Source organism: Panulirus ornatus, chromosome 30, assembly GCF_036320965.1.
Source record: "Panulirus ornatus isolate Po-2019 chromosome 30, ASM3632096v1, whole genome shotgun sequence".
NCBI lineage: Eukaryota > Metazoa > Arthropoda > Malacostraca > Decapoda > Palinuridae > Panulirus > Panulirus ornatus.
In genome coordinates, this window is record NC_092253.1 from 13,508,974 (window position 1) to 13,535,946 (window position 26,973).

Here is a 26,973-nt window from a genome sequence, read left to right on the forward strand (position 1 = left end):
AGCCACCATAACAAAATGCTTACATGAAGAAAAAAAGAAGAAATACATTTCAGTGTTTGAAAATATAATATATATTTCTACTAAAAGTGTGGATGGAATGTTTCAAGATCTTAATTATCTTATTAGTATAGTTGTAAATAGTGTCTGAAAATTCTTTAGGGTCGATTATGAGAGAGAGCGTGCATAAACCTAAACTTTATTCTATGGTATTTTTTCTAGTGTGTATATTTTGTAAACTATCTGGATGAAAAATAAAATTAGAAACTTGAATATATATATCAGTATGAATATATAATGCTTAGAAAATGGTGTAGAAATGTCTTATCTCTTGGCGAGGAAAAGCTGTTTAATCCCGCGGAGGAACGATCTATGTGTAGTAACCAAAATGGCGGCGGAAGTATCTACTGCTATGCCTCCTTCAATGTACAGTAATAGTCACAGTATGATGGTAAGGCATTTTTATTGTCTTCTGATTATGGGGAATCCCAATATAGGTGCTGTAGTAGGTAATGGTTAAGTACTATATTATATTTATATCAAAATTTTTAATAGGAGGTTGCGAATGCCGAACCCACACTTGGTTTTTAATGTGATACCAGAGAGAGATTACCTTGTCGCTTATATATACACTTGAAAGTTGACGAGTCTGTATTGATCCAGAACAATATTTGTCCAGATTTAGCTGGTACTTATTAAGTCTGCTTTTAATTTCATTCGTATTTTATGGGAGACTTCCATCCGATAACATAGCCACACCTGAAGGTATTGACAGTCGTCCGAATCTTCAGTATGATTCAGATACAATCCGGTTTCCATCATAGTTATGAAGAATGTGTACACACTAGAACTCAGCTAACTTCTCAAAAGACTTTATTATTCTCGTTTCGATTCTATAAGTTAACAAAGCAGCAACGGATCAAGTACAGCCGGCGGATGCCAGACACCTCGACCCCCATTGACACTTCGGCCTTCCATTAATTACTAACACTTCGACCTCTACCAGCCGACACTTGAACCCCTGTTCTTGGTACTGTTGCTTTTTATATTAAATTCATTTCACGTGCCTCCGGAAGATATGTACATAGTTTTATTACATTTTTTATATCTAATATATAATCGGGAGATGATTGATAGCTCATTGGATGATTTATTTATCTTCATGGGTCAGAATAAACATGAACACAAAACATAGCTTGCATATTGAATTGTCACTATTATTGTTGTTTTTGGCCCACCTTTATTGCTACTAGTATTATATAATAGATGTTGAGTGATATTAAGACTAAGATTGATAGGCAGAACTTTACAAGACGGAAGCACCTTTTTTATGTTAGTATTATGGTATTAAATGAAATTGGTTCTAATATATTCCTTACAATATGTAGTGTTGATATAAAGTATTGGATTGTAGGTATAGCACTTCTAACTCCAACATGAAAATTTACAAGTTTTCATTATGTGGGCAGGGCTTTAGGTTAAGGGAAGTTGTGGAGTAAAAGCACTCAAAAATTAACATGAGTGTAAAGAAGAATGCTTTTATAACACGACAAGATAGCTTGTTTGATGATTTGATCAAACCTTGTTACATATACAAAGTAACTGCACCTGAATTTTTCAGACAAGTAATATGATCTCCAAATGATGTTCTTGGTGAGTGATGGGTCAATAAGGATTAATGTTAGGTTGAACTTAGGTATTATGTAAGTGAATTTCAGTACCACACTTACTCATATTGTTCACAAGTCCAGTATCAGCCATCAGCAATTATCACTCGGTAATGATGTTGTTGTTAAGGATGGACAGTTCATACATTGGCACACAATGGTGGCTCACTCGCACACTTGTTGGAAGCTTGTTGGGTAAAACACGATGTTAGCTTACTCTTTTTTGTGACAAGTATTTAACCCTTATCAACTAATTTGTGATTCCTCATCTTGATACTTGAGCCTTTTGTTTTAGTACTTTGTTTTGCAGTCATTATTTATCAATATTGCAGTCATTATTTATCAATATTTGATAAATCATTTTAAAGTCAATATCAATAATTGTCTCGTCCACACCCATCGTAATTATATTTTTGATAAGGGTGGGCCAGGATTGCTAGATTGACATCTGTCAGTTGTTTGTAGATTTTGCCTTGTTTTGTTTGTATTTAAGTTATTTGAATCTTAAACAAGCCATTTATAATTTTCCTATCATCTCTGCTTTCCATTTGCATCCTTCACCGATGCACACCCCAACTCTCATTTGCCCCATTTTTTAACCCCTGCATCTTCCTTATGACCTTCTGCTCTCTGTCATCCTATTCATTTGCTCTTGCTCCCAGTAAATACCTCCTATATAACTCTCTTTTCTCTTTCAGTAGCAGCTTTACTTCATCATCCCACCACTCACTACCCTTTCAAACCTGCTTACCTCCCACCTTATGCATGCCACATGGACATGCCAGCACTGCTTCTGTAAACACCTCCCATTCCTCACCCACTTCTCAAACTTTATTTTTTCCAGGCTCGCATAATTCCATCACTCTCTTCTCAACCATACCATTTCCTCTTTTCTGAAAACCTCTACAGATCCACCCCTCACCTCCACAAAGGAGCCATAGGTTGGATGAGTGTGGGGCAAAGAGGAATGAGTGAAAAGACAGTGTGGTGTCTTTAGGAGCACAGATGGGTTTGCTTGATGGTGTAGGGTTCCTCAGGCAAGAAGGGTGGTAGGTAGGCTGGGTTGGCTACTGGTCAACTGCTTTGCCCAGGTCTTGAACCCAAGTAGAAATGAATTCATAGTAATGCTAACTACTACATTAAGGAAACCCTGAGGAAGTGCTTAGTTGGAAATAACAATTTGATAGCAGACTAATAAGCAGTTCATTAACATTAGATGCCGAAATGCAAGAATGCTTGGCAATATAATGTGGAAGAGGTACTAGTATCAATGTAGATGGACAGCATTTGGAAGATAGAGATGGTTGAGAAATATGTAGTGCAAGTTAAGGAGGCAGGAGCAGAGATGTTTTGAAAAAAGCATTGTAGACTTGAAATACATTGCAGTTGGTTTCCATAAGTTTGTGAAGAGCTAAAGGTGTTAGAAAAAAATTATGCTAGGGGACTCAGAGGGAAGTATTGAAGGATACAGGGAAATATATGAGGAGTTAAATGAAAGATTTAAAAGTGTTGGCACACTGGAGGATAGTATATCACAATTATTAGGAAGGTGGGAGGGGACAGAAGTCTTAGAAGGTGTAAAAATTGGCAGAAATGCCAACTTAACCTGATGAAGTCTCTCCATATGTGCTGAAGGAATGTTTGGAGGCACTTGTTAGGGCTCTTGAAATCATGTTCTTTAGAACTATAGGAATTATTCCAAATATATGGAAGAGGGCAAATGTTGTGCCTATGTTTAAGAAAGGAGGCTGGGAAAGAGCACTGAACTACACATCCCTGCCTGTTAAGCAAATTGGAGAAGGGTATCAGAAAACTGATGAATGACTGCATACATGGGAGAAACTTCTTAACTGGTCAGCAACACAGTTCTGTGACTGTGTAAGCTCTGTCTTAGACCAAAGTGATGGTAGACTCTGTGTTCCTATACTGCCAGAAAACCTTTGATATTACCCCACAGGAGGTTGACGAATTGGCATGAGTTACTGACATGGATAAGTGGTAAACTTCTTTGCATAGAGAATTACATATATGGAAGGGATTATAGGGTGTAGTAAGGGTCACATTCTCTAGACGGGCTGAGATTGCAAGTGTAGTGCTTCAGGCTCATTCTTAGGTCCAGTGCTATTTTTAGTGTATGTGAATGAGTTGCCAGAAGGACTAGGACTCACACCTAAACAAGCTTTTATAGATGATGCCAGGTTCATGAGAAAAATTAGTGAAAACAAATGCATCAGCTAATAATGGGGCCTGGACAAACTGCAAAGTTTGTCTGATAAATGTTTGATGAGATTTAGTCAAATTAAGTGGAAGGTAATGAGGATATAACTCTATGAAAGATGGCCCTAGCGTGAGTATTACTTAACAAGAACTGTTGCACAGGAATTGGTTTGTGAGAGAGATCTGAGGTAGACATTCAACACTTGGTAATAAATTGTACTGGCATGGCAGTCATGGAAGTACTACCTCTGAAATCCAAAGGTGTAGTATACACCAAAAGGGAGAAAATCTTAAACACGTCTTGAGATGGATGAAGTATATGGATACCTGTTGAAGTTTTGGGGGATCTTCTACCCTCCAGCCCAGGCTGTTGGGTTGGGTCATTAGTTGACCAAGCTGCTGGAAGCCACATCCTGGCTAGTGTAATGCACTTGCTAGGTACTTGTACAGGGCACTCTTAAACTTCACATTGCATCCCATAGTTGCATCCTTAGATTTCAGACGTAGTAATTTACAGTGTTCCATGCCTGCCAATTTTTTTTTTTTTTTTTTTTTTTTTTTTGCCGCTGTCTCCCGCGTTTGCGAGGTAGCGCAAGGAAACAGACGAAAGAAATGGCCCAACCCACCCCCATACACATGTATATACATACGTCCCCACACGCAAATATACATACCTACATAGCTTTCCATGGTTTACCCCAGACGCTTCACATGCCTTGATTCAATCCACTGACAGCACGTCAACCCCGGTATACCACATGGCTCCAATTCACTCTATTTCTTGCCCTCCTTTCACCCTCCTGCATGTTCAGGCCCCGATCACACAAAATCTTTTTCACTCCATCTTTCCACCTCCAATTTGGTCTCCCTCTTCTCCTCGTTCCCTCCACATCCGACACATATATCCTCTTGGTCAATCTTTCCTCACTCATTCTCTCTATGTGCCCAAACCATTTCAAAACACCCTCTTCTGCTCTCTCAACCACGCTCTTTTTATTTCCACACATCTCTCTTACCCTTACGTTACTTACTCGATCAAACCACCTCACACCACACATTGTCCTCAATCATCTCATTTCCAGCACATCCATCCTCCTGCGCACAACTCTATCCATAGCCCACGCCTCGCAACCATACAACATTGTTGGAACCACTATTCCTTCAAACATACCCATCTTTGCTTTCGGAGATAATGTTCTCGACTTCCACACATTCTTCAAGGCTCCCAGAATTTTCGCCCCCTCCCCCACCCTATGATCCACTTCCGCTTCCATGGTTCCATCCGCTGCCAGATCCACTCCCAGATATCTAAAACACTTCACTTCCTCCAGTTTTTCTCCATTCAAACTCACCTCCCAATTGACTTGACCCTCAACCCTACTGTACCTAATACCCTTGCTCTTATTCACATTTACTCTTAACTTTCTTCTTTCACACACTTAACCAAACTCAGTCACCAGCTTCTGCAGTTTCTCACATGAATCAGCCACCAGCGCTGTATCATCAGCGAACAACAACTGACTCACTTCCCAAGCTCTCTCATCCCCAACAGACTTCATACTTGCCCCTCTTTCCAAAACTTGCATTCACCTCCCTAACAACCCCATCCATAAACAAATTAAACAACCATGGAGACATCACACACCCCTGCCGCAAACCTACATTCACTGAGAACCAGTCACTTTCCTCTCTTCCTACACGTACACATGCCTTACATCCTCGATAAAAACTTTTCACTGCTTCTAACAACTTGCCTCCCACACCATATATTCTTAATACCTTCCACAGAGCGTCTCTATCAACTCTATCATATGCCTTCTCCAGATCCATAAATGCTACATACAAATCCATTTGCTTTTCTAAGTATTTCTCAAATACATTCTTCAAAGCAAAGCCTGCCATACCAGTAGTATTTATATCTAAATATAAGCTGTAATCCAGGGAGTATAACCTGTGATTCCCGTCATTTCCATCATTCCCAGTAATTTAATTCCTTTGCCATTGTTAATGTTTGGTAAATAGCTGTTCCCATTACACATTACTCCAAATCTGGAATATGCCTCACAGGTCTTGTCAGTGCACATGGTGAGACATAAATAGTATTAAGAGGTCCTGATATGAGCAACCAAGATAGTACCTGAATTGAGGTAGTTGACCTTGGAGGAAAGAAGAAAGAGGGATGTCCTGATAGTATCCCTTTAAGCTCCCTTGTATCTGGATGACATTGATAGTAAACATTTCTTTATGAGATGCAGTACCATAATTACCAGAGGACATCAGAAGCTGAGGAAAAAGGTTGTTGGGAAGGATTTAAAGAAATACTGGTTTATTTTAAAGACAGTAATGGATGGTTGTAATAGTTTCAATATAGAGGCAGTGAGCACCTACAGTGTACAAATTAATTAAGAGTCATCATGGTGTTATAGAAAGTACCAGAGATGGGCCCCCTTGAGTGTAAAACTCCCTTCCTCCAATGTTCAGATGGATAAAGACATGTGATTTAAACATTTATGCATGGATATAATGAATTTTTTTGCAGGGGTGCAGAAGGTGGTACTCTATCTCTTCATTAATGAGCTAGGTCTAGATACAAGGGAAATGCTACTTTTCTTACTTTTTTCTGGTTCATGTGTTCTTTACATATCTGGAATTATCCTTGTTGCAGTTTTCTTTTTCTTTTTTTTCTAAACTTTTAACAAGGAGCTTGAAACATATAGGACGCATTGCTTTCCATTTCAGACAGTTGTTGCCTCTGTTCACACTTTCTTTTCCATGAGTATGTATATTAGATTTGGTATGGACTATGCTTTTAGGATAGAATGTTGCTTAGCAGTTATGGATATTAGCAGTTTGACTTAAAATGTAAGATAGCTATTCGTCTTGAATTAGATGATAGTTGTTGACGTAAAGTGGAGGAAGTAATAGGTTTAGAGGACTGTGGCCAAGTATTTATTTTAGTCATTGCTCATGTATTTGTTTTGTTGCAGGTGAATGGTGAGGCTGGGATTCATGAGCCTGCAGAGAAAAAGATGAGAGTAAATGAAGGTAAGGTTGCCACTATTTAAAGATGAGTGCCAGAAGTATTTTGTGTGTAGGTCTCTCTATTTTGTGTGTTTCTTTGTCTGTTGTCTTAGGGTCATGAATGGATATACCATCATTTTTTTTATTTTATGTCATCATATTGGTTTGGCTGGTAAGGGTTATATGTAATGGATATGGGAAATTTTATCCCCCAGTTTTTCATCTTTGTTGTGCTCATCTATCTAAAGATATATGAACACATATATAGGAATGTTACTTAGTGAGTATCATGTCAGCGGACAGCATTCATCTTCACTTTGAAATAGATATTAGTTCATATTTTTTTGTTACTTTATATGGTATTTAGGACTCTATATCAGATGAAGTTGTAACTGGAACTGTGTTAGTGTTAACAGTCTTCAAGTATTTTACAGATGTGTGTTGAGCCATATTGTTCTTTTGTTCCTGGACCATGTTCTGAAAATGTATAGTGCCGGCATGCTTTCTAAGAAAAGAAAGAAATTAGTCTTACACGTGGTTCATATGTTCATTAAGGTCAGAAGTAGTAAACAACAGGTAATCTGTATATGTGAAATTGTGATCACTGCTCTAATGGCCCTGAGTTCACAGAAACATTGATGACTTTCCTTAATTTCTTTTGGAACATGAGTAATCGTCCAATATGAATATGCTTGTGTCTGCTTTTTATTCTTTTTACTGAGGTATTTCAAATTTCTATCATTTTTCACATGGATGAAGTTCTTTTTCTAGTGCTTGTCGTTTGCCCTGTGTGCCTTTGCCTTAAAATCATTTTGCAAATTTTGGTTAAGCTATCCTGCAGCTGAAGGACTGCGATAATGCATTGAGTTTTCAGTAAGTTTTTGAGTTATATATATTCTGAACAAGGTATAGAACACTAGGGGGAAAGTAATGGTGGTGATTTTAAGAAATTAAGGTGATTATTGCTGAATGCTTTGGGTTTATAATCTAAGATGATGGTAAGCATAATAATCATCCTTTATGCATTATAGCTTAACCTTTTCATTATAATTGAAAGAATTAGTGCAGCAATTATTTTAGCAAATGATATGTATTGTTTGCTGGCTGATAATGAAACACCTGAATGCATCATTTTCTCTTAAGTTTGAAATCCATACATTTTTTCCAAGATTCTCTCAGGTTGATGAAGGCAGTCTTCCCAATGCATGCACTTCTTGAGTAGTCTTCTACATTTTTTCTTGTCTGTTGCATACTCTTTTACTCTTTCCATCCATGTTACTGTGGGTCTCATTCTTTCATTTCATCTTACTCATTTGTTTTTATTTCATCATTATCATAGCTTGGACCATCTCAACACCTAGCTTTGCTCTGTCAACCACTTCTTTTTAGTTCTACTTCAGTCTGACAGCCTTTGTCCTTACACCATTCTTCTGTCATCTTCCACATTCTAGTTAAGAAAATCATTCACAGCTTGCACTCTGTCATCCTTTAAATCCTAATGCTCATTAACCTCCTTCCATTTGTAAAGAATGCCCAGAGTACCTACACTGTTCATCCTGGCAAGCTTCACTACTCATTCTGACATGATTTTATCCCCCTTAAAATTTCATTTTGGGAAAATAGCAACTTCTTATATTTCATCCCCTCTTGCATTGCTTGCTTTTCTTCTCTTTTACATTCTTTTTTTTTTTTTCATACTATTCGCCATCTCCCGCATTAGCGAGGTAGCGTTAAGAACAGAGGACTGGGCCTTTGAGGGAACATCCTCACCTGGCCCCCTTCTCTGTTCCTTCTTTTGGAAAATTAAAAGAACGAGAGGGGAGGATTTCCAGCCACCCGCTCCCCCCCCCTTTTAGTCGCCTTCTACGACACTCAGGGAATACGTGGGAGGTATTCTTTCTTCCCTATCCCCAGGTATAATATATATATATTTTTTTTTTTTTTTTGTCGCTGTCTCCCGCGCCCGCGAGGCAGCGCAAGGAAACAGACGAAAGAAATGGCCCAACCCACCCCCATACTCATGTATGTATATACGTCCACACATGCAAATATACATACCTACACAGCTTTCCATGCTTTACCCCAGACGCTTCACATGCCCTGATTCAATCCACTGACAGCACGTCAACCCCGGTATACCACATCGATCCAATTCACTCTATTCCTTGCCCTCCTTTCACCCTCCTGCATGTTCAGGCCCCGATCACACAAAATCTTTTTCACTCCATCTTTCCACCTCCAATTTGGTCTCCCATTCTCCTCGTTCCCTCCAACTCCGACACACATATCCTCTTGGTCAATCTTTCCTCACTCATTCTCTCCATGTGCCCAAACCATTTCAAAACACCCTCTTCCGCTCTCTCAACTACGCTCTTTTTATTTCCACACATCTCTCTTACCCTTACGTTACTTACTCGATCAATTACTTTTACATATCTGTATTAATTCCTTTTGTTGCAAGTAATACTACTTTCAGACTTAGTATTTTTCACTTTTATTCAACTTTTGATTGTCCAACTAGATTTCATGTTCAAAAGTTTGAATTTCCAACTTTCTTTTCTGTGTATTTGTAATATTATCTTCATGCAGTAACTTATTGATTCTTCTAAACTTTCCAGACCATATTTCTAGACTTTTGTGTCTTGCCAAAATCTCCCTCACAGCTACATCCTTGAAGATGATATATACCATAGAGACATAAAACATTTTACTGGAGCCCCATCATTTTTGACAAATACCCTCTCTGCAGAATTCCTGATTCATCGGTCTCCCATTCTGTGTTACATTTGAACACATATCATTCATATAGCCGTACTAGAGGCACCTTCCAAATTAGTAAGTGCTTCATGCATATTTTCATGTTTGCAGTATCATTCCTCCCTTTCTTATACTCAGTATTGTATCATACACAGTCATGACTAATCTTGTTTAGGCAAAATTGGAATGCTTTTCTTCTGATGAGCTAGTTTTGTTAGTCAGTCAGTCTAATATACTGTTTCTCATAACTGCATGGTGACCCATGCAGTGATCTTACCATACCCATTTCTAAGATCATTTAGAAGCACTTGTTTTTAACATCCTTTTTATACTTTAGTTAACCTACGTACACCCTTGTTCAAGCCATCTTGCATTACTGAAGTCAATCTTTTCTTTTTCAGTTTCAGGTGTTATACACTGTCATTTTTCTTGATTCATTTCCTCCACAGGCTTGTACCGTTTGGCATTTCTCTCCTTCACTTTCAGCATTTTTTCGTGCTATCATTTTATATGACGTTCTAGTGTATTTATGATGTTACAAGACTGTCTGCTTGAGTCTACACTGCAAGTGGAAAGTCACCTTTGGCAATGTTGTATTACAGTCAGTGGACAAAAAGAAGTACAGTCTTGACAAGGAATTTTCCTTGTTATTGATTGTAGTGGAGTCTTAAAGCTGCAGGACCCCTATAAAAGGGATCCTGGGGTTACAGTGTAATAATGATAATAGCAATAGATATAAGTGAAAGTGATAATTATTATAATTATGATAATAACGATAATGATATAAATGGAAATAAAAATGGTAATGATAATGATAGTAGTGCATTTATTTCTAACTGCTCTTTTGCCTGGCATACCGTCTGAATTTCACTGTCAATTTTCACTTGTCTACAGCAAAGTAGGCTTAAGCACATTTTTAGTAAACCTTTCTGCACTTTTAGGAATCCATATTTTCCTTTTATGGTATATGACAAATTACATAAATTTTTACTTGTCTACAACAAAGTAGGCTTAAGCACACTTCTAGTAAGCCTTTGTGCACTTGTAGGAATCCATGTTTTCCTTTTATGGTATATGGCAAATTACATCAATTTTCACTTGTTTACAACAAAGTAGGCTTAAACATACTTCTAGTAAATCTTTGTGCACTTGTAGGAATCCATATTTTCTTTTTATGGTGTATGACGAATTACATCAATTTTCACTTGTCTACAACAAAGTAGGCTTAAGCACACTTCTAGTAAACCTTTGTGCACTTGTAGAAATCCATATTTTTCTTTTATGGTGTATGACAAATTACATCAGTTTACTTACCTTTCAGAAGGCTTGTCCATCATCACCATAGACTTGATAGAATACTTCCTATATTGAAATTTCACAGCTACCAACTTTATCAGTTGACATAGTGTTTTGAGAACTTAACTTTATCAAATTCAGATTGCTTGCAGAGTTAGTAATGGGTATTTATTTACAATGTTGAACTTTTGTTTCCAAATTTTAATGCTTTATGCAGACTAATACCATAGTGACACTGCAGATCTCAATCAGAAGACATTTTGCATGTCAGTGTAGCTGAGTAAACTTGTAATTGGAAATACTTTGCAGGGAAAAAGATGCTTACAAGTTGTTGCTGATAGCTACGTTCTCTTCACCTGACTAAAAAATGTAACAATATATTGGTATACTTTGAAGTGTTGTCGCAAGAATTTGGGTTTTTAGTGTAGAGGATTAATCTCTGAAAACTGCTGATTTTCTCTGATAGTTTCTATTTCATTTCTCTTTTAGGATAGTATTTTAGAATCAGGCAGGTAACTACTGGACCTTTCTAGATTTTGGGCTTGGTCAAGTTTCCCTTTCCTTTAGGAATTGTTCTGGCTGTGGGGAATTATTGAGAGAATGGTTTGGGGAGATCATTCTTTTTGCCATACTTTTTTTAACAATATTTTGTGTCGTAAAGTATTAGGGGTCATATGGGGTGGTCAGGGTGTATAATGGAGTAGTTTTAAAGCTTGACTGGATTGTAGGGTCTAGTTTTGGTACATTTTGTATATCAGCAGGAGATTGGTTGTGATGAAGTGGAGCCATTGTTTGATCTTGCTGCTGTCTTCCTTGAAGCAGGAGGGGTCATTGTTTTTTATTGTTGTCAGCATACATATTGATCATTATAGTCAGTTTTTATGCACTGCTTGATATATACACCTTGTGGATGATGTGAGTTTAATTACTTGCTTTACCTATTTGGTGTAAGTTGGCTTGAGTAACAAGTTCAGATTCTCCATTGGTTTTAGGTAAATTGATTTGATGTAGTCCTGTATTGAAAATGTTTATTTACTGAGATTAATCAGATTTTGTCAATGTGTCTCAGGGCCCAGAGTATGGTCACATTATTGATTACAAAATGAGGATCTCTGTTAAATATCTGAGGATCCTCATGCCGTTTTAGATGGTATGGCAGAGTTGATTGATGATGATGAAAGTTGATATGATAAATTTTGTACTTTTACCAGTGCTTGTGTTCACATAAATTATCTTGGTGAAAGCCTGATTTGTTAATATATTCCTGCATAATTCTATCCATGTATTTGACATCATTCACCTGGCAAGATAGTTCTTTTGATTGTAATGCCAGTCACTTGTGTGAGTTTGTGATCCAGATGTTTTTAGTTGCATTTATTAGCATTTGATTCTGTAGCTTTGAATATATTGTTGAAGTAATAAGTCAAAAATGTTGAAACAAGTGTTTTTGATGGGTGTAAAAAATGCTGTGTCATACTCTCCTACCAAGAGAAGGGCTTGAAACTTTGGCTAAATTTTGGACTTTTGTTGAAAGATCACTCATCATAAAGTAGAGGGCACAGAGTTTGCATTTACTCATAAATGTAAATAAACTTAAAGTTAATCTTCAGCACATTAAGAGTGTCGATGAAAGGGTAGTTATGCATGGATTTTGATGTTAAGTTTGTTCTAATTGTATCATTTTATATTGATTTTATAATATCCACATATCTGTGACTGTTTATGGAAATTTGACAAATTGTTCTTGTGGTAGACACCATGAATGGCCCAAACCACTGTCTTATGATTTCAGAGGTGACAGACAGTTTGTTTACTGATTGTGATGCTTGCATACCCAGTAAATTGTGCTTCATTTTCCTTAAGAATTTGTGTCTGGCACAAACTACTGCAGTCATCAGGATTATCCACAGAACATAACAAAATAGTGTCATGTTTGATACGTAATTTATCTCTGTCACCCCTGAAATCACTGGACTGAAATTAGTGATACTTGTGGTAATGCTTACTCAGAAGGGGAAAATAAGTTAGATTTAAGTACTGGTTTTGTTTTGTATTTTATCGTACTTTATGTGAATTTTCTTTTTTGTATATTTATGGACTTGTAATTAGGTCCACATTTAACCCTTTCAGTGCCGTTAACATCAGTCTGCTGTAACTAAGGAGGATTTTATGAATGCCAGTCTCCAAACTTAACACTTTAATGAACTGAAATCAAAGCCCTTGTCACCCAGAACACTCGTATAGACAAACACCATGAAAAGATCATCGTGGTCTTTAAAAATAGAAGATGATCCATTTATTCATTTATTTTTTTGATGGTTTAAATGATGTAAAAGATGCTTCCAATTCTCTTTGTGAGTAGTATTTGTGTGTGTGTGTGGTAGCAAGGAGGCTGGCAAGACTCATCAGGCAGTATTCATTGTCTTCTGCCAAGCATGATGACTACATTGTCATTTTTCTTTCTTTCTCTCCCTGTCTTTTTCTAAGCATTTACTGTTTAGTGTATACAATAATATAATGTGATCTCTTACATACTAATATAAGTTAAGAATGCAGTTTATGATTGAAAGTAATGTCACAAAGATTAGATCTTAGATATTTATGGATGAATGAGTAACACTGATGACTGACCAGTTCTCCTTGGGTTTGGGTCTAGGGCCATCCTGGGTTTGCTGCAGTGTTACTCTCCCACCATATGTTGCATTCTGCACATACTTTAGGCTGTGTTGATTACCTTAGATGGCAACTTAATCTAGGATGAGTTGTTGGAGCTGTCTGGATGTCTCAGAAAGTCATTAGTGACCACAGTGGGTTGTGCACCATTGGTAGGGACTCTATTCCTCCTTGGCATTTACCACCACTATTCAGGCCCACTGCCTGCCCTACAATGCTCCTACTTCGGAATTAATCAATCCAGGAAATACTGTGGTTTTCCTAAGCTGTAAATGCTTAACTCTCATTTCATAAGAAAAATCAGTACCTTTGATTGTTTCTCCACTCCTTATAACATGAAAATATTACAAGGAAATAACTTATTTTTGGTCACTTAGTGGTTAGTGGATTTCTTGAAGTGGGAACTGATAAGTCTAAATGCTTTTGAAAAAACTTCTTATGTTTTGAACACTTTAATATCTTTTTTTTTGTAGTCTGTAGTTTGTAGTTTTAGGAGAGGCTGAAAGAAAATTTGCACACCAGAAGGGTTAAAGAAAAAAAGAAAATATGATAATCTGAGGCCAATTATGTAGCAGTCATGGCTTGTCCTCATAATTGAAAAATTTGTGCAGTTTTTCATACCCATTAACAACATAAAGGTGTTAGGATGAAGATATTAACATGAAAAGAAATTTGTTTTAATATTTTTGTGCAGATGATGATGGTTGAGTTCCTTAGATAATCTTTGTAGGTGATAGTGTTATCACATTTTAATCTTAAAACTTAGAAATAGACTGATATTGTTAGTAACAGAAAAACATGCATAAGCTGTCATATATTGTTTTATTCTGTATCAAAATAAAGACATTTCTTCTTTGTTTTTCCGTCCTTTAGCAGGTCTCACATGATTAAAAGACGCGTATTTACTCTCTATAAATCCCCTCTTAGATCTAGAATAGTGGTTACTAGTTCATATTGAATTATTTAACAGTTGTTATTTTTCTTTCTTTCATACTATTCGCCATTTCCCGCATTAGCGAGGTAGCGTTAAGAACAGAGGACTGGGCCGTTGAGGGAATATCCTCACCTGGCCCCCTTCTCTGTTCCTTCTTTTGGAAAATTAAAAAAAAAGTTATTTATACTAGATTAAATGACTGATACCAGTTTAAGTGTATTGCAGTACATTGCAATTTGCTAGTGATGCAAGGATAATAAGAAATGATGTTTACTCATTAGAACTGATTTTCTTATGCATGGAGATTGTAAGTTTCTAATTTAGATATTGTACAAAACGTTGGGAAAGTTTGAATAGTTGATTGAAATTTTAATTTAAGATGACTAGGCTGTCTCCTTGAGACTTTAGATGTCAAAAACTAATTAGATTTGAAATTTGGAAGGGTTATACCTTGGTATGTTGGAGTGATTTTATTTTTATCCTTCTCAGAACCAGTCGGATTTACGTGAAGCTTTTTATGGATGCACAAGTTATATTTCTTTTTTTCTCCTTGGTATTAATGGAAGAAATTAGATAATTGACAGGCTTCTCTCTAATACACTTAGAACAGTTGTCAGGCTTCTTCCTTGTACACTCAGAACAGTTCTTAGGCCTAATAAGTTCTGGCAGGGAATGTGATCTTTTCCCAGGTTGTTGGTGTATTGGTTTATTAATTTTAATTATACTGACTTGCTTCTGTTTCTAATTAGACAACCCTTTCCTGACACAAAGCTTTGTTATCCACTTGCATACATGGTAAGTTCCTCAAAACAGGCACATTCATTGTACCCTGCACATAGTGGCTGAATACCTCTTATGCTTAGAATGGGCACAAAGAAATCTGTTGTGCTCTCTCTTTGTATGAAAAACTGACATCATACTTTTCATTATATTTATGTTTTGTAGATGCAACTCTGTCATGTGCACTGTACAATTTTGAGATTTAAACATTACTTGATACATTACTTGATTTAGGAGAATGTTTGGGTATTTTGGAAAACAGCAAAATAGATATTTGAGAATATGGTGCTTGGTCGAGAAATATGCAGCACAGGCACCTTTTAGGTGAATCTGATCCCCACTTTCTGGTGATCTGCTTGTATGTGTGCATGAAAAAGTGAATTTGATAATGTAGATCTAGAAAAATGAAATGGAAAAAGTTTCAAGAACCATTCACAGTAATAATGGGTGATTGCTTTGGCAAGTGAAAACTCACCGGAGCAATCATCTGCTATTGCTGAACTGGTTTTTGAAGAATTTTGATTTTTTTCTTTCTACATTATTAAATGTATTTTTTTCATGAGCACCATATATAAGGAGATAGCTGAAAAATGGATGACCAAGAATTGGGGACCAGATTTATCTATAAGGTGCTTGTGTATGACCAATCTCCAGAGGAGTAGCATCTACTTGACATTGTTGCTTCATATACTAATACATTTGCTACTTTGGAAAGTAAAAGAAGCTTGAAATTGGGAAAAGTTATTAAGTTATAGCACCACGAGGGGATACTCTAGTCTTACTGGAGTAGCCAAGTCTCGCCCCTCCTTTTTGTGGTGACCTCGTTATGACGCCCCTTAGGGATGGAACTAAAGGGGAGGTGTTGCCCAATTACATCAGGGCAATAGTTGTAGATTTGGACAAACACCTGAGGTGTGCTATCACTTTTACATTTTTTCTTTTGACAATCTTAAAGCCTTGCTGCCTCTGGGAACTGTGCTGGGGTTGCCCGCTGACAGTAACTTGTCAGGGGTGAGGCACAAAAGGCTAAGAAGCGGCATTAGAGTCTACCAGTTATGCCAGGGTTAAAAGAGACAAATGATTGGGAGTGATGGCACTGAACGTGAATGGGATGACCGGTGAGAATAAAAGGAGATTGTGGGAAGTTTTTAAAGTTGTGTGTGGATGTGCTAGGGAGTGGGGAAAATCATACCCTTGGGCAAGAAATGTGGATTGAAAATGGAAATCATGAATGCCAGTTATGGAAGATGTGGTATGGACATGAATGAGTGAATATTATCAGGGAAGAGGAAAGGAGTGATGTGCAATTCTGCTGTCACGAAGAGTATGGGAGGGTGTTACAGAGCATGGATGGAATGGTTCAAGAATAGTATGGGTGAAATGAAAGATTGGGATTTTGAAGTATGCATGGGTATGGGTATATATTCCTGTAAGGTAAGGATGAAATGAAGCTTTTCTGGAGAAATTTGAATGGCTTTATAAATGGTTTTAAAAATGAGAGGAATGTGGTAGTATTTGATAATATGAATGCGATAGTGGGATGTGATGAAATTGGTGAGATAGGTGGTAAATGGGGAGTGCCTGGAGTGAATGGGAATGGAAGCTATCTTGTGTAATTTGTGCTGAGATAGTTGGTAAATGGGGAGTGTCTGGAGTAAATGAGAATGGAAGCTATCTTGTGCTATTTGTGCTGAAAGGGGTTTATCCCTTACAGCACAAGATGATCAACAGACATACATGGATGAGTAGTAATGGAAGAGAGGAGCATAAGGCTCTGATTGACTACGTGGCAATGGATGAAAGATTGAGAAAGGCTGTGCTTAATGCTAGAGTTGTGTGGGGATACTTTGGAGAGACCGACCATTGTGTGGTTCCTGTGGGGATGAGGATCAGGTAGAAGTGGAGATATGGTGTAAGGAAGAGATGAAAATGTTGGCAAGTGGGAAGATGAATCAGGAAAATTGCAAGGAGTATGAAAGGAAGGTAACTGAAAGCTTATGGAAGTGCAGTGGATGTAGGAATGCAGTCACGTGTGTATGAGGTGTTTAAGATGTTTAGAGAAATACTATTAAAGGTTGTAGAATCATTAGTTGGATACAAGGTAGTGAGATACTGGAATAAAAAGGGCAATGCTTGGTGGACAGAAGAGATTAGAAATGCTGCTGAAGAGAAGAAAAAGGGATATGGTAGATTGCTCAGTAGGAATGTATCAATGGAGGTTCAGCAAAGGAGGAGGGAAGAATACAAAATATGTAAGTGGAATGTAAAGAAGCTGATAGAGGGAAGCAAAGAAAGAGTAGATAAAGATTTTGGAAGAAAGTTTAGTGAAAAGTTGTGGGATGATAAGAAACTATACTGGAAGGAGATTAAAAAGGAAGTAGGTGGATGTAAGAGTGAAAGTATTGACGAGAGAAGTAAGGAAGGGGAATTACTGAATCAAAAGGAGGAAATGAAAGGAAGATGGAAAGGGAATTTTGAAGTGATGAATGTGGAGGAGAGGCAACAGTTGTTGCATGCATGGGCATAGAGGATTGAAGGAAGAGGATACAAGTACTGGGGCCTATAGCAAAAAGGGAGATAAGAAGGGCAATAATGATGAAGGAAAGGCTCCTGGAGTGGATGGGATTATGGCTGAAATGCTGAAATATAGAGGAGAAAGTGTGATAGAGTGGATGCTTCTCATATGTGATGTAGCATAAATCACATATGGGAATAAATCTGTTAAGCATAACAGGAAAAGTGTATGCAAGAATATTATTGACAGAATGACGGAAGTGAAAGATTGCAGAATAAGTGAGCAGCAAGGGGCTTTTAGGAAAGGTAGATGTGTGGATCAGATTTTTGTGATAAAGATGACTGTGGAAAGGTAAGAAATCGTATGCTGCTTTTATGGATCTGGAGAAAGCATATGACAGTCGAGTGGAGTGCTTTATGGGATGTGTTGAGAACATATGGTATAGGGGACAACTGCTGGATAGTGTAAAAGCCTACAGAAGAGCAAATGTGTGTTTAAGAGTGGATGTAGAGCTGAGCGAAAGCTTTAGGATAAATGTAGTTGGTTGAGGTAGGGCTGTGATGTCACTTTGGCTTTTTAATATAAATATGGATGGAGTGATTAGAGAGATGAAAGCAAAACTAGGGAAGGGGTAGTGTAGAGATGGAGTGTGGCAGTAAGGCATGGTGGCTAGTGGCAATCCTGTTTGTGGATCATACTGTGTTGTTCGCTGAGAGTGAAGAGGAGTTGCAGAAGGTTGTGTGTTTTATGATGTGTAAGCGTAGGCAATTGAAGGTAAATGTAAGTAAAGTAATGGCATTTGAAAGGAAACATTGGAAGTATAGATTTTGCAAAACCATGTAGCGTGTAAGAAGAAAGTGTTCTCAATTGTGCTGTGGTTATGGGGGGGGGGGAGACTGGGAGAAGTGAGGAAATTTAAGTATCTGGGAGCTGTCTTGGGTGACTGTGATGATAAAGATTGAGAGATAAGGGAGAGCAGTACATTGTAGAAGAGTCATTGGTTCCCTTAATAGAATAATGAAGGGTAGAGGTGTAAGTATGGAAGTGAATTGAGGACTAAGGGAAAGCATAGTCCTCACAACCCTGACATATGCAGCCGAGACATGGAATGAGGCACAGAGGTCAAGAATCCAGGCTGTGGAAATGAGTTATTTGAGAAGAGCATGTGGTGTGACTAGATGGAATGAAGAAAGAAATGGACGGGTGTATGAGAGATGGAGTATGGCGGGGAATATAAAGGGAGAGTTAGAATTGATGAAATGTAGTATTCTGAGGTGGTTTGGACATGTGAAGTGAATGCAAGACTGGGATTTGTAAGGAAAATGTATGGTAATACAATTAAAGGGGTTGGTGTGAGTGGAAGATCATCTGTGACATGGGCAATTAAGGTGGAGGAATACTGGAGGGAAGGAAATAGTGGAAGAATGCTTGGATTGGTGTATGTGAGAGAGGCATATAAGGACAGGGATAAGTGGAGTCTTCTGCCATGGCCACCCCTTGATGGGAGTTCCTGGAGGGAATGGATGTCAGAGATATGGGTAGATAGGAAATCATCCTTATGCTTTACTTTATAATTTGATGGATTTCCCTTATCTTGAACATTGTGTATAGTTATAGTTACCCTACCTAAAGAAAAGACATAGAATGAAGAGAGTGCAGCATCATGCTACCAAGATGAATCCTGGTCTGAGAAACAAATTCTGTGAGAGCTGATTACACTAATGAAGAAGAGTGAAGGTTAAGAGGGGATCTAGTGCAAAAATTGAAAATTGTTGATCTATCTATTCCAATTGGAACTCAAGGGGGTGGCCATGGCAATAGAGCATCCACAAGAGATGAACCCCAGTGGTGCATTTTAGACTTTAGTGCCTCACCCTTAACAGGCCATTAGCAGAGGGCAACTCTACCGCAGTGTTTGCAGAGGCTCTTACCTAGTGTTCCTACTGACTACTTCTACCTAATGCTCCAGCATAGTGCTTCTGTCTGCTGCTCATACCAATTTGCCAAAAGGAAGGGCTGGTGCATAATGCTCATCTCAGAAAAATCCAGAATTACAAAGAATGAGCTGTGTGAGTTAGGTGTTACGTTTGACAAGGAGAGATTGTATGTTTATGGACAGAATGACAGGAGACCACATGTGGGTGATGCAGAAAGAAAAAGACAGGTACATGGGTCAGAGGAAAGCGGTTTTACAACCACTGAACTGCTGGCCCACTAAGTAGCTGTCAGTAATCCTCCCAGTATATGGGCCTCTTGATCTAACAAGTTACTTAAAACTTGATTTATTGGAATTCACTTGTAATAATGGGTAGATACAAACTCTTGGGTAAATGTCGTACCTCAGATGGGGTAAAGCACTTTTTCTTCAAAGGGAATGTTGACATGGAATGATTTACAAATTTGAATGATTGAAAACAGTGTTATAGATACATTATAAGAATATTCTTGGTGAATATTTTGCTGCAAGTCCACAACTTACATTATTTGTGCTTCCTTAGTCACATTAACAGTTTGCAGGTTGATATGTTTGAATTATCTGTATACCTTTTCACTTTTACCTCTGATCTGTGAACTTCTGATACCTTCCAGTACTGCATACAGCCAAAAAGGGACCCAATGGTTTTGCTGTTTGAAATCCTCTGTATTCCTTTATAAGTAAATAATCCACTGGTAAACATAACAAGAAGAAAATTAAGATTAGCAGTAATGCAGGAAAGTATAGCTGTCTCCTACCAGTACCTCTATAAATAAATTGAAAAATTAGTTCCCATAAAAGACAGGCAGAAGTGAGTCACAGGGTAGAGGAAGGGGGCGAAGGTTCTGGGTGCGTTGAAGAATGTGTGGAGGACAAGAATATTATCTCGCAGAGCAAAAATGGGTATGTTTGAAGGAATAGTGGTTCCAACATTGTTATATGGTTGCAAAGCATGGGCAATTGATAGGGTTGTGTGGAGGAGGGTGGATGTGTTGAAATGAAATGTTTGAGAACAGTATCTGGTGTGAGGTGGTTTGATTAAGTAATGAAGGGGTAAGAGAGATGTGTGGTAATAAAAAGAGTGTGGTTGAGAGAATGAGTGAGGAAAGAGTGATGAAGAGGATATATGTGTCAGAGGTGGAGGGAACGAGGAGAAGTGGGACACCAAATTGGAGATGGAAAGATGGAGTGAAAAAGATTTTGAGTGATCGGGGCCTGAACAAGCAGGAGGGTGAAAGGTGTGCAAGGAATAGAGTGAATTGGAATGATGTGGTATACCGGGTAGACATGCTGTCGATGGATTGAAGCAGGGCATGTGAAGCGTCTGGGGTAAACCATGGAAAGTTGTGTGGGGCCTGGATGTGGAAAGGGAGCTATGGTTTCGTTGCATTATACATGACAGCTAGAGACTGAGTGTGAATGAATGTGGCCTTTGTTGTCCTTTCCTAGCGTTACGTCGTGCACATGCGGGGGGAGGGGACTGTTATTTCATGCGTGGTGAGGTGGCGTTGGGAATGAATAAAGGCTGACAGTATGAATTATGTACATGTGTATATATGTGTATGTCTGTGTGTGTATATATATGTATACGTTGAGATGTATAGGTATGTATATTTGCGTGTGTGGACGTGTATGTATATACATGTGTATGTGGGTGGGTTGGGCCATTATTTTGTCTGTCTCCTTGTGCTACCTTGCTAATGCGGAAGACAGCGACATTCACTGAGAACCAATCACTCTCCACTCATCCCACATGTACACATGCCTTACATCCTCGATAAAAACTTTTCACTGCTTCTAACAACTTACCTCCCACACCGTATATTCTTAATACCTTCCACAGACCATCTCTATCAGCTCTATCATATTCCTTCTCCAGATCCCTAAATACTACATACAAATCCATTTGCTTTTCTGAGTATTTCTCACATACATTTTTCAAAGCAAACACCTGGTCCACACATCCTCTACCACTTCTAAACCCACACTGCTCTTTCCCAATCTGATGCTCTGTACATGCCTTCACCCTCTCAATCAATACCCTCCCATATAATTTACCAGGAATACTCAACAAACTTATACCTCTGTAATTTGAGCACTTGCTCTTATCCCCTTTGCCTTTGTACAATGGCACTATGCAAGCATTCCGCCAGTCCTCAGGCACCTCACCATGAGTCATACATACATTAAATAACCTTACCAACCAGCCAACAATACAGTCAAACCCTTTTTTAATAAATTCCATTGCAGTACCATCCAAACCCGCTGCCTTGCCAGGTTTCATCTTCTGCAAAGCTTTTACTACCTCTTCTCTGTTTACCAAATCATTCTCCCTAACCCTCTCAATTTGCACACCACCTCGACCAAAACACCCTATATCTGCCACTCCATTATCAAACACTTTTAACAAACCTTCAAAATACTCACTCCATCTCCTTCTCACATCACCACTAGTTGTTATCACCTCCCCATTAGCTCCCTTCACTGATGATCCCATTTGTTCCCTTGTCTTATGCACTTTATTTACCTCCTTCCAAAACATCTTTTTATTCTCCCTAAAATTTAATGATACTCTCTCACCCCAACTCTCATTTGCCCTCTTTTTCACCTCTTACACCTTTCTCTTGACCTCCTGCCTCTTTCTTTTATACATCTCCCAGTCATTTGCATTATTTCCCTGCAAAAATCATCCAAATGCCTCTCTCTTCTCTTTCACTAACATTCTTACTTCTTCATCCCACAACTCGCTACACTTTGTAATCTGCCCATCTCCCACGCTTCTCATGCCACAAGCATCTTTTGCGCAAGCCATCACTGCTTCCCTAAATACATCCCATTCCTCCCCCACACTCCATACATCATTTGTTTTCATGTTTTTCCATTCTGTACTCAGTCCCTCTTGGTATTTCCTCACACAAGTCTCCCTCCCAAACTCACTACTTTCTTCACCCTAACATTCTCTCTTCTTTTCTGAAAGCCCCTACAAATCTTTACCTTTCCCTCCATAAGATAATGATCAGACATCCCTCCAGTTGTACCTCTCAGCACATTAACATCCAAAAGACTCTCTTTCGCATGCCTGTCAACACGTAATCCAATAACGCTCAGGCCATCTCTCCTACTTACATACGTATACTTATGTATATCTCTCTTTTTAAGCCAGGTATTCCCAATCACCGGTCCTTTATCAGCACATAAATCTACAAGCTCTTCACCATTTCCATTTACAACACTGAACACCCCATATACACCAGTTATTCCCTCAACTGCCACATTACTCACCTTTACATTCAAATCACCCATCACGAAAACCTGATCTTGTGCATCAAAACTACCAACACACTCACTCGGCTGCTCCCAAAACACTTACCTCTCATGATCTTTCTTTTCATGCCCAAGTGCATACGCACCGATAATCACCCATCTCTCTCCATCCACTTTCAGTTTTACCCATATCAATCTAGAGTTTACTTTCTTACACTTTTACCCATATCAATCTAGAGTTTACTTTCTTACACTCTATCACATACTCCCACCATTCCTGTTTCAAGAGTAGTGCTACTCCTTCCCTTGCTCTTGTCCTCTCACTAACCCCTGACTTTACTCCTAAGACACTCCCAAACCACTCTTCCCCTTTACCCTTGAGCTTTGTTTCACCCAGAGCCAAAACATCTAGGTTCCTTTCCTCAAACATACTACCTATCTCTCCTTTTTTCTCATCTTGATTACATCCACACACATTTAGACACCCCAGTCTGAGCCTTCGAGGAGGATGAGCACTCCCCGCGTGACTCCTTCTGTTTTCCCATGTAGAAAGTTGAAATACAAGGAGGGAGGGTTTCTAGCCCCCACTCCCGTCGCCTTCTGTGACACATGAGGAAGGTGTGGGAAGTATTCTTTCTCCCCTATCCCCGGGGATATATATATGTATATTATATAACAACATGTGTATGTGGGTTTGTTGGGCCATCCTTTCGTCTGTTTCCTTGCACTACCTCATTAATGCGGGAGAGAGTGACAAAGTAAAATAGATAGATAAGAATATATATATATATATATATATATATATATATATATATATATATATATATATATTATTTTTATTTTTTTTATTATACTTTGTCGCTGTCTCCCGCGTTTGCGAGGTAGCGCAAGGAAATAGACAAAAGAAATGGCCCCCCCCCCCCCCCATACACATGTATATACATACATCCACACACGCAAATATACATACCTACACAGCTTTCCATGCTTTACCCCAGACGCTTCACATGCCCTGATTCAATCCACTGACAGCACGTCAACCCCGGTATACCACATCGATCCAATTCACTCTATTCCTTGCCCGCCTTTCACCCTCCTGCATGTTCAGGCCCCGATCACACAAAATCTTTTTCACTCCTTCTTTCCACCTCCAATGTGGTCTCCCACTTCTCCTCGTTCCCTCCACCTCCGACACATATATCCTCTTGGTCAATCTTTCCTCACTCATTCTCTCCATGTGCCCAAACCATTTCAAAACACCCTCTTCTGCTCTCTCAACCACGCTCTTTTTATTTCCACACATCTCTCTTGCCCTTACGTTACTTACTCGATCAAACCACCTCACACCACACATTGTCCTCAAACATCTCATTTCCAGCACCTCCACCCTCATGCATAGCCCACGCCTCGCAACCATACAAAATTGTTGGAACCACCATTCCTTCAAACATACCCATTTTTGCTTTCCGAGATAATGTTCTCGACTTCCACACATTCTTCAAGGCTCCCAGAATTTTCGCCCCCTCCCCCACCCTATGATCCACTTCCGCTTCCATGGTTCCATCTGCTGCCAGATCCACTCCTAGATATCTAAAACACTTTACTCCTCCAGTTTTTCTCCATTCAAACTTACCTCCCAATTGACTTGACCCTCAACCCTACTGTACCTAATAACCTTGCTCTTATTCACATTTACTCTTACCTTTCTTCTTTCACACACTTTACCAAACTCAGTCACCAGCTTCTGCAGTGTCTCACATGAATCAGCCACCAGCGCTGTATCATCAGCGAACAACAACTGACTCACTTCCCAAGCTCTCTCATCCACAACAGACTTCATACTTGCCCCTCTTTCCAAAACTCTTGCATTCACCTCCCTAACAGCCCCATCCATAAACAAATTAAACAACCATGGAGACATGACACACCCCTGCCGCAAACCTACATTCACTGAGAACCAATCATTTTCCTCTCTTCCTACACATACACATGCCTTACAACCTCGATAAAAACTTTTCACTGCTTCTAACAACTTGCCTCCCACACCATATATTCTTAATACCTTCCACAGAGCATCTCTATCAACTCTATCATATGCCTTCTCCAGATCCATAAATGCTACATACAAATCCATTTGCTTTTCTAAGTATTTCTCACATACATTCTTCAAAGCAAACACCTGATCCACACATCCTCTACCACTTCTGAAACCACACTGCTCTTCCCCAATCTGATGCTCTGTACATACCTTCACCCTCTCAATCAATACCCTCCCATATAATTTACCAGGAATACTCAACAAACTTATACCTCTGAAATTTGAGCACTCACTCTTATCCCCTTTGCCTTTGTACAATGGCACTGTGCACGCATTCCGCAAATCCTCAGGCACCTCACCATGAGTCATACATACATTAAATAGCCTTACCAACCAGTCAATAATACAGTCACCCCCTTTTTTAATAAATTCCACTGCAATACCATCCAAACCTGCTGCCTTGCCAGCTTTCATCTTCCGCAAAGCTTTTACTACCTCTTCTCTGTTTACCAAATCATTTTCCCTAACCCTCTCACTTTGCACACCACCTTGACCAAAACACCCTATATCTGCCACTCTATCATCAAACACATTCAACAAACCTTCAAAATACTCACTCCATCTCTTTTTCACATCACCACTACTTGTTATCACCTCCCCATTTGCGCCCTTCACTTGAGTTCCCATTTGCTCCCTTGTCTTACGCACTTTATTTACCTCCTTCCAGAACATCTTTTTATTCTCCCTAAAATTTAATGATACTCTCTCACCCCAACTCTCATTTGCCCTCTTTTTCACCTCACTCTCTCACCCCAACTCTCATTTGCCCTCTTTTTCACCTCTTGCACCTTTCTCTTGACCTCCTGTCTCTTTCTTTTATACATCTCCCACTCAATTGCATTTTTTCCCTGCAAAAATCGTCCAAATGCCTCTCTCTTCTCTTTCACTAATAATCTTACTTCTTCATCCCACCACTCACTACCCTTTTTAATCAACCCACCTCCCACTCTTCTCATGCCACAAGCATCTTTTGCGCAATCCATCACTGATTCCCTAAATACATCCCATTCCTCCCCCACTCCCCTTACTTCCATTGTTCTCACCTTTTTCCATTCTGTACTCAATCTATCCTGGTACTTCCTCACACAAGTCTCCTTCCCAAGCTCACTTACTCTCACCACCCTCTTCACCCCAACATTCACTCTTCTTTTCTGAAAACCCATACAAATCTTCACCTTAGCCTCCACAAGATAATGATCAGACATCTCTCCAGTTGTACCTCTCAGCACATTAACATCCAAAAGTCTCTCTTTCGTGCGTCTGTCAATTAACACGTAATCCAATAACGCTCTCTGGCCATCTCTCCTACTTACATACGTATACTTATGTATATCTCGCTTTTTAAACCAGGTATTCCCAATCACCAGTCCTTTTTCAGCACATAAATCTACAAGCTCTTCACCATTTCCATTTACAATACTGAACACCCTATGTATACCAATTATTCCCTCAACTGCCACATTACTCACCTTTGCATTCAAATCACCCATCACTATAACCCGGTCTCATGTATCAAAACCACTAATACACTCATTCAGCTGCTCCCAAAACACTTGCCTCTCATGATCTTTCTTCTCATGCCCAGGTGCATATGTACCAATAATCACACATCTCTCTACATCAACTTTCAGTTTTACCCATATTGATCGAGAATTTACTTTCTTACATTCTATCGCATACTCCCACAACTCCTGTTTCAGGAGTACTGCTACTCCTTCCCTTGCTCACTAACCCCTGACTTTACTCCCAAGACATTCCCAAACCACTCTTCCCCTTTAC

General features: G+C 38.9%; 1 protein-coding gene across 3 annotated transcripts in view; it reads left to right on the forward strand.

Moving 5' to 3' along the window:
- The first annotated feature begins 346 nt into the window (after positions 1-346).
- hfp (Poly(U)-binding-splicing factor hfp) overlaps positions 347-26,973 on the forward strand; it is a 525,647-nt gene continuing 499,020 nt past the window's right edge. For 2 of the 3 annotated variants that reach the window (XM_071679802.1, XM_071679803.1), the window contains exons 1-2: positions 347-448; positions 6,869-6,926. In XM_071679802.1, coding sequence (XP_071535903.1) covers positions 386-448; positions 6,869-6,926 — 121 coding nt within the window. In that variant the 5' untranslated portion in view covers positions 347-385. The remainder of the gene's footprint in view (positions 449-6,868; positions 6,927-26,973) is intronic. The other variant, XM_071679805.1, reaches the window with a different exon arrangement.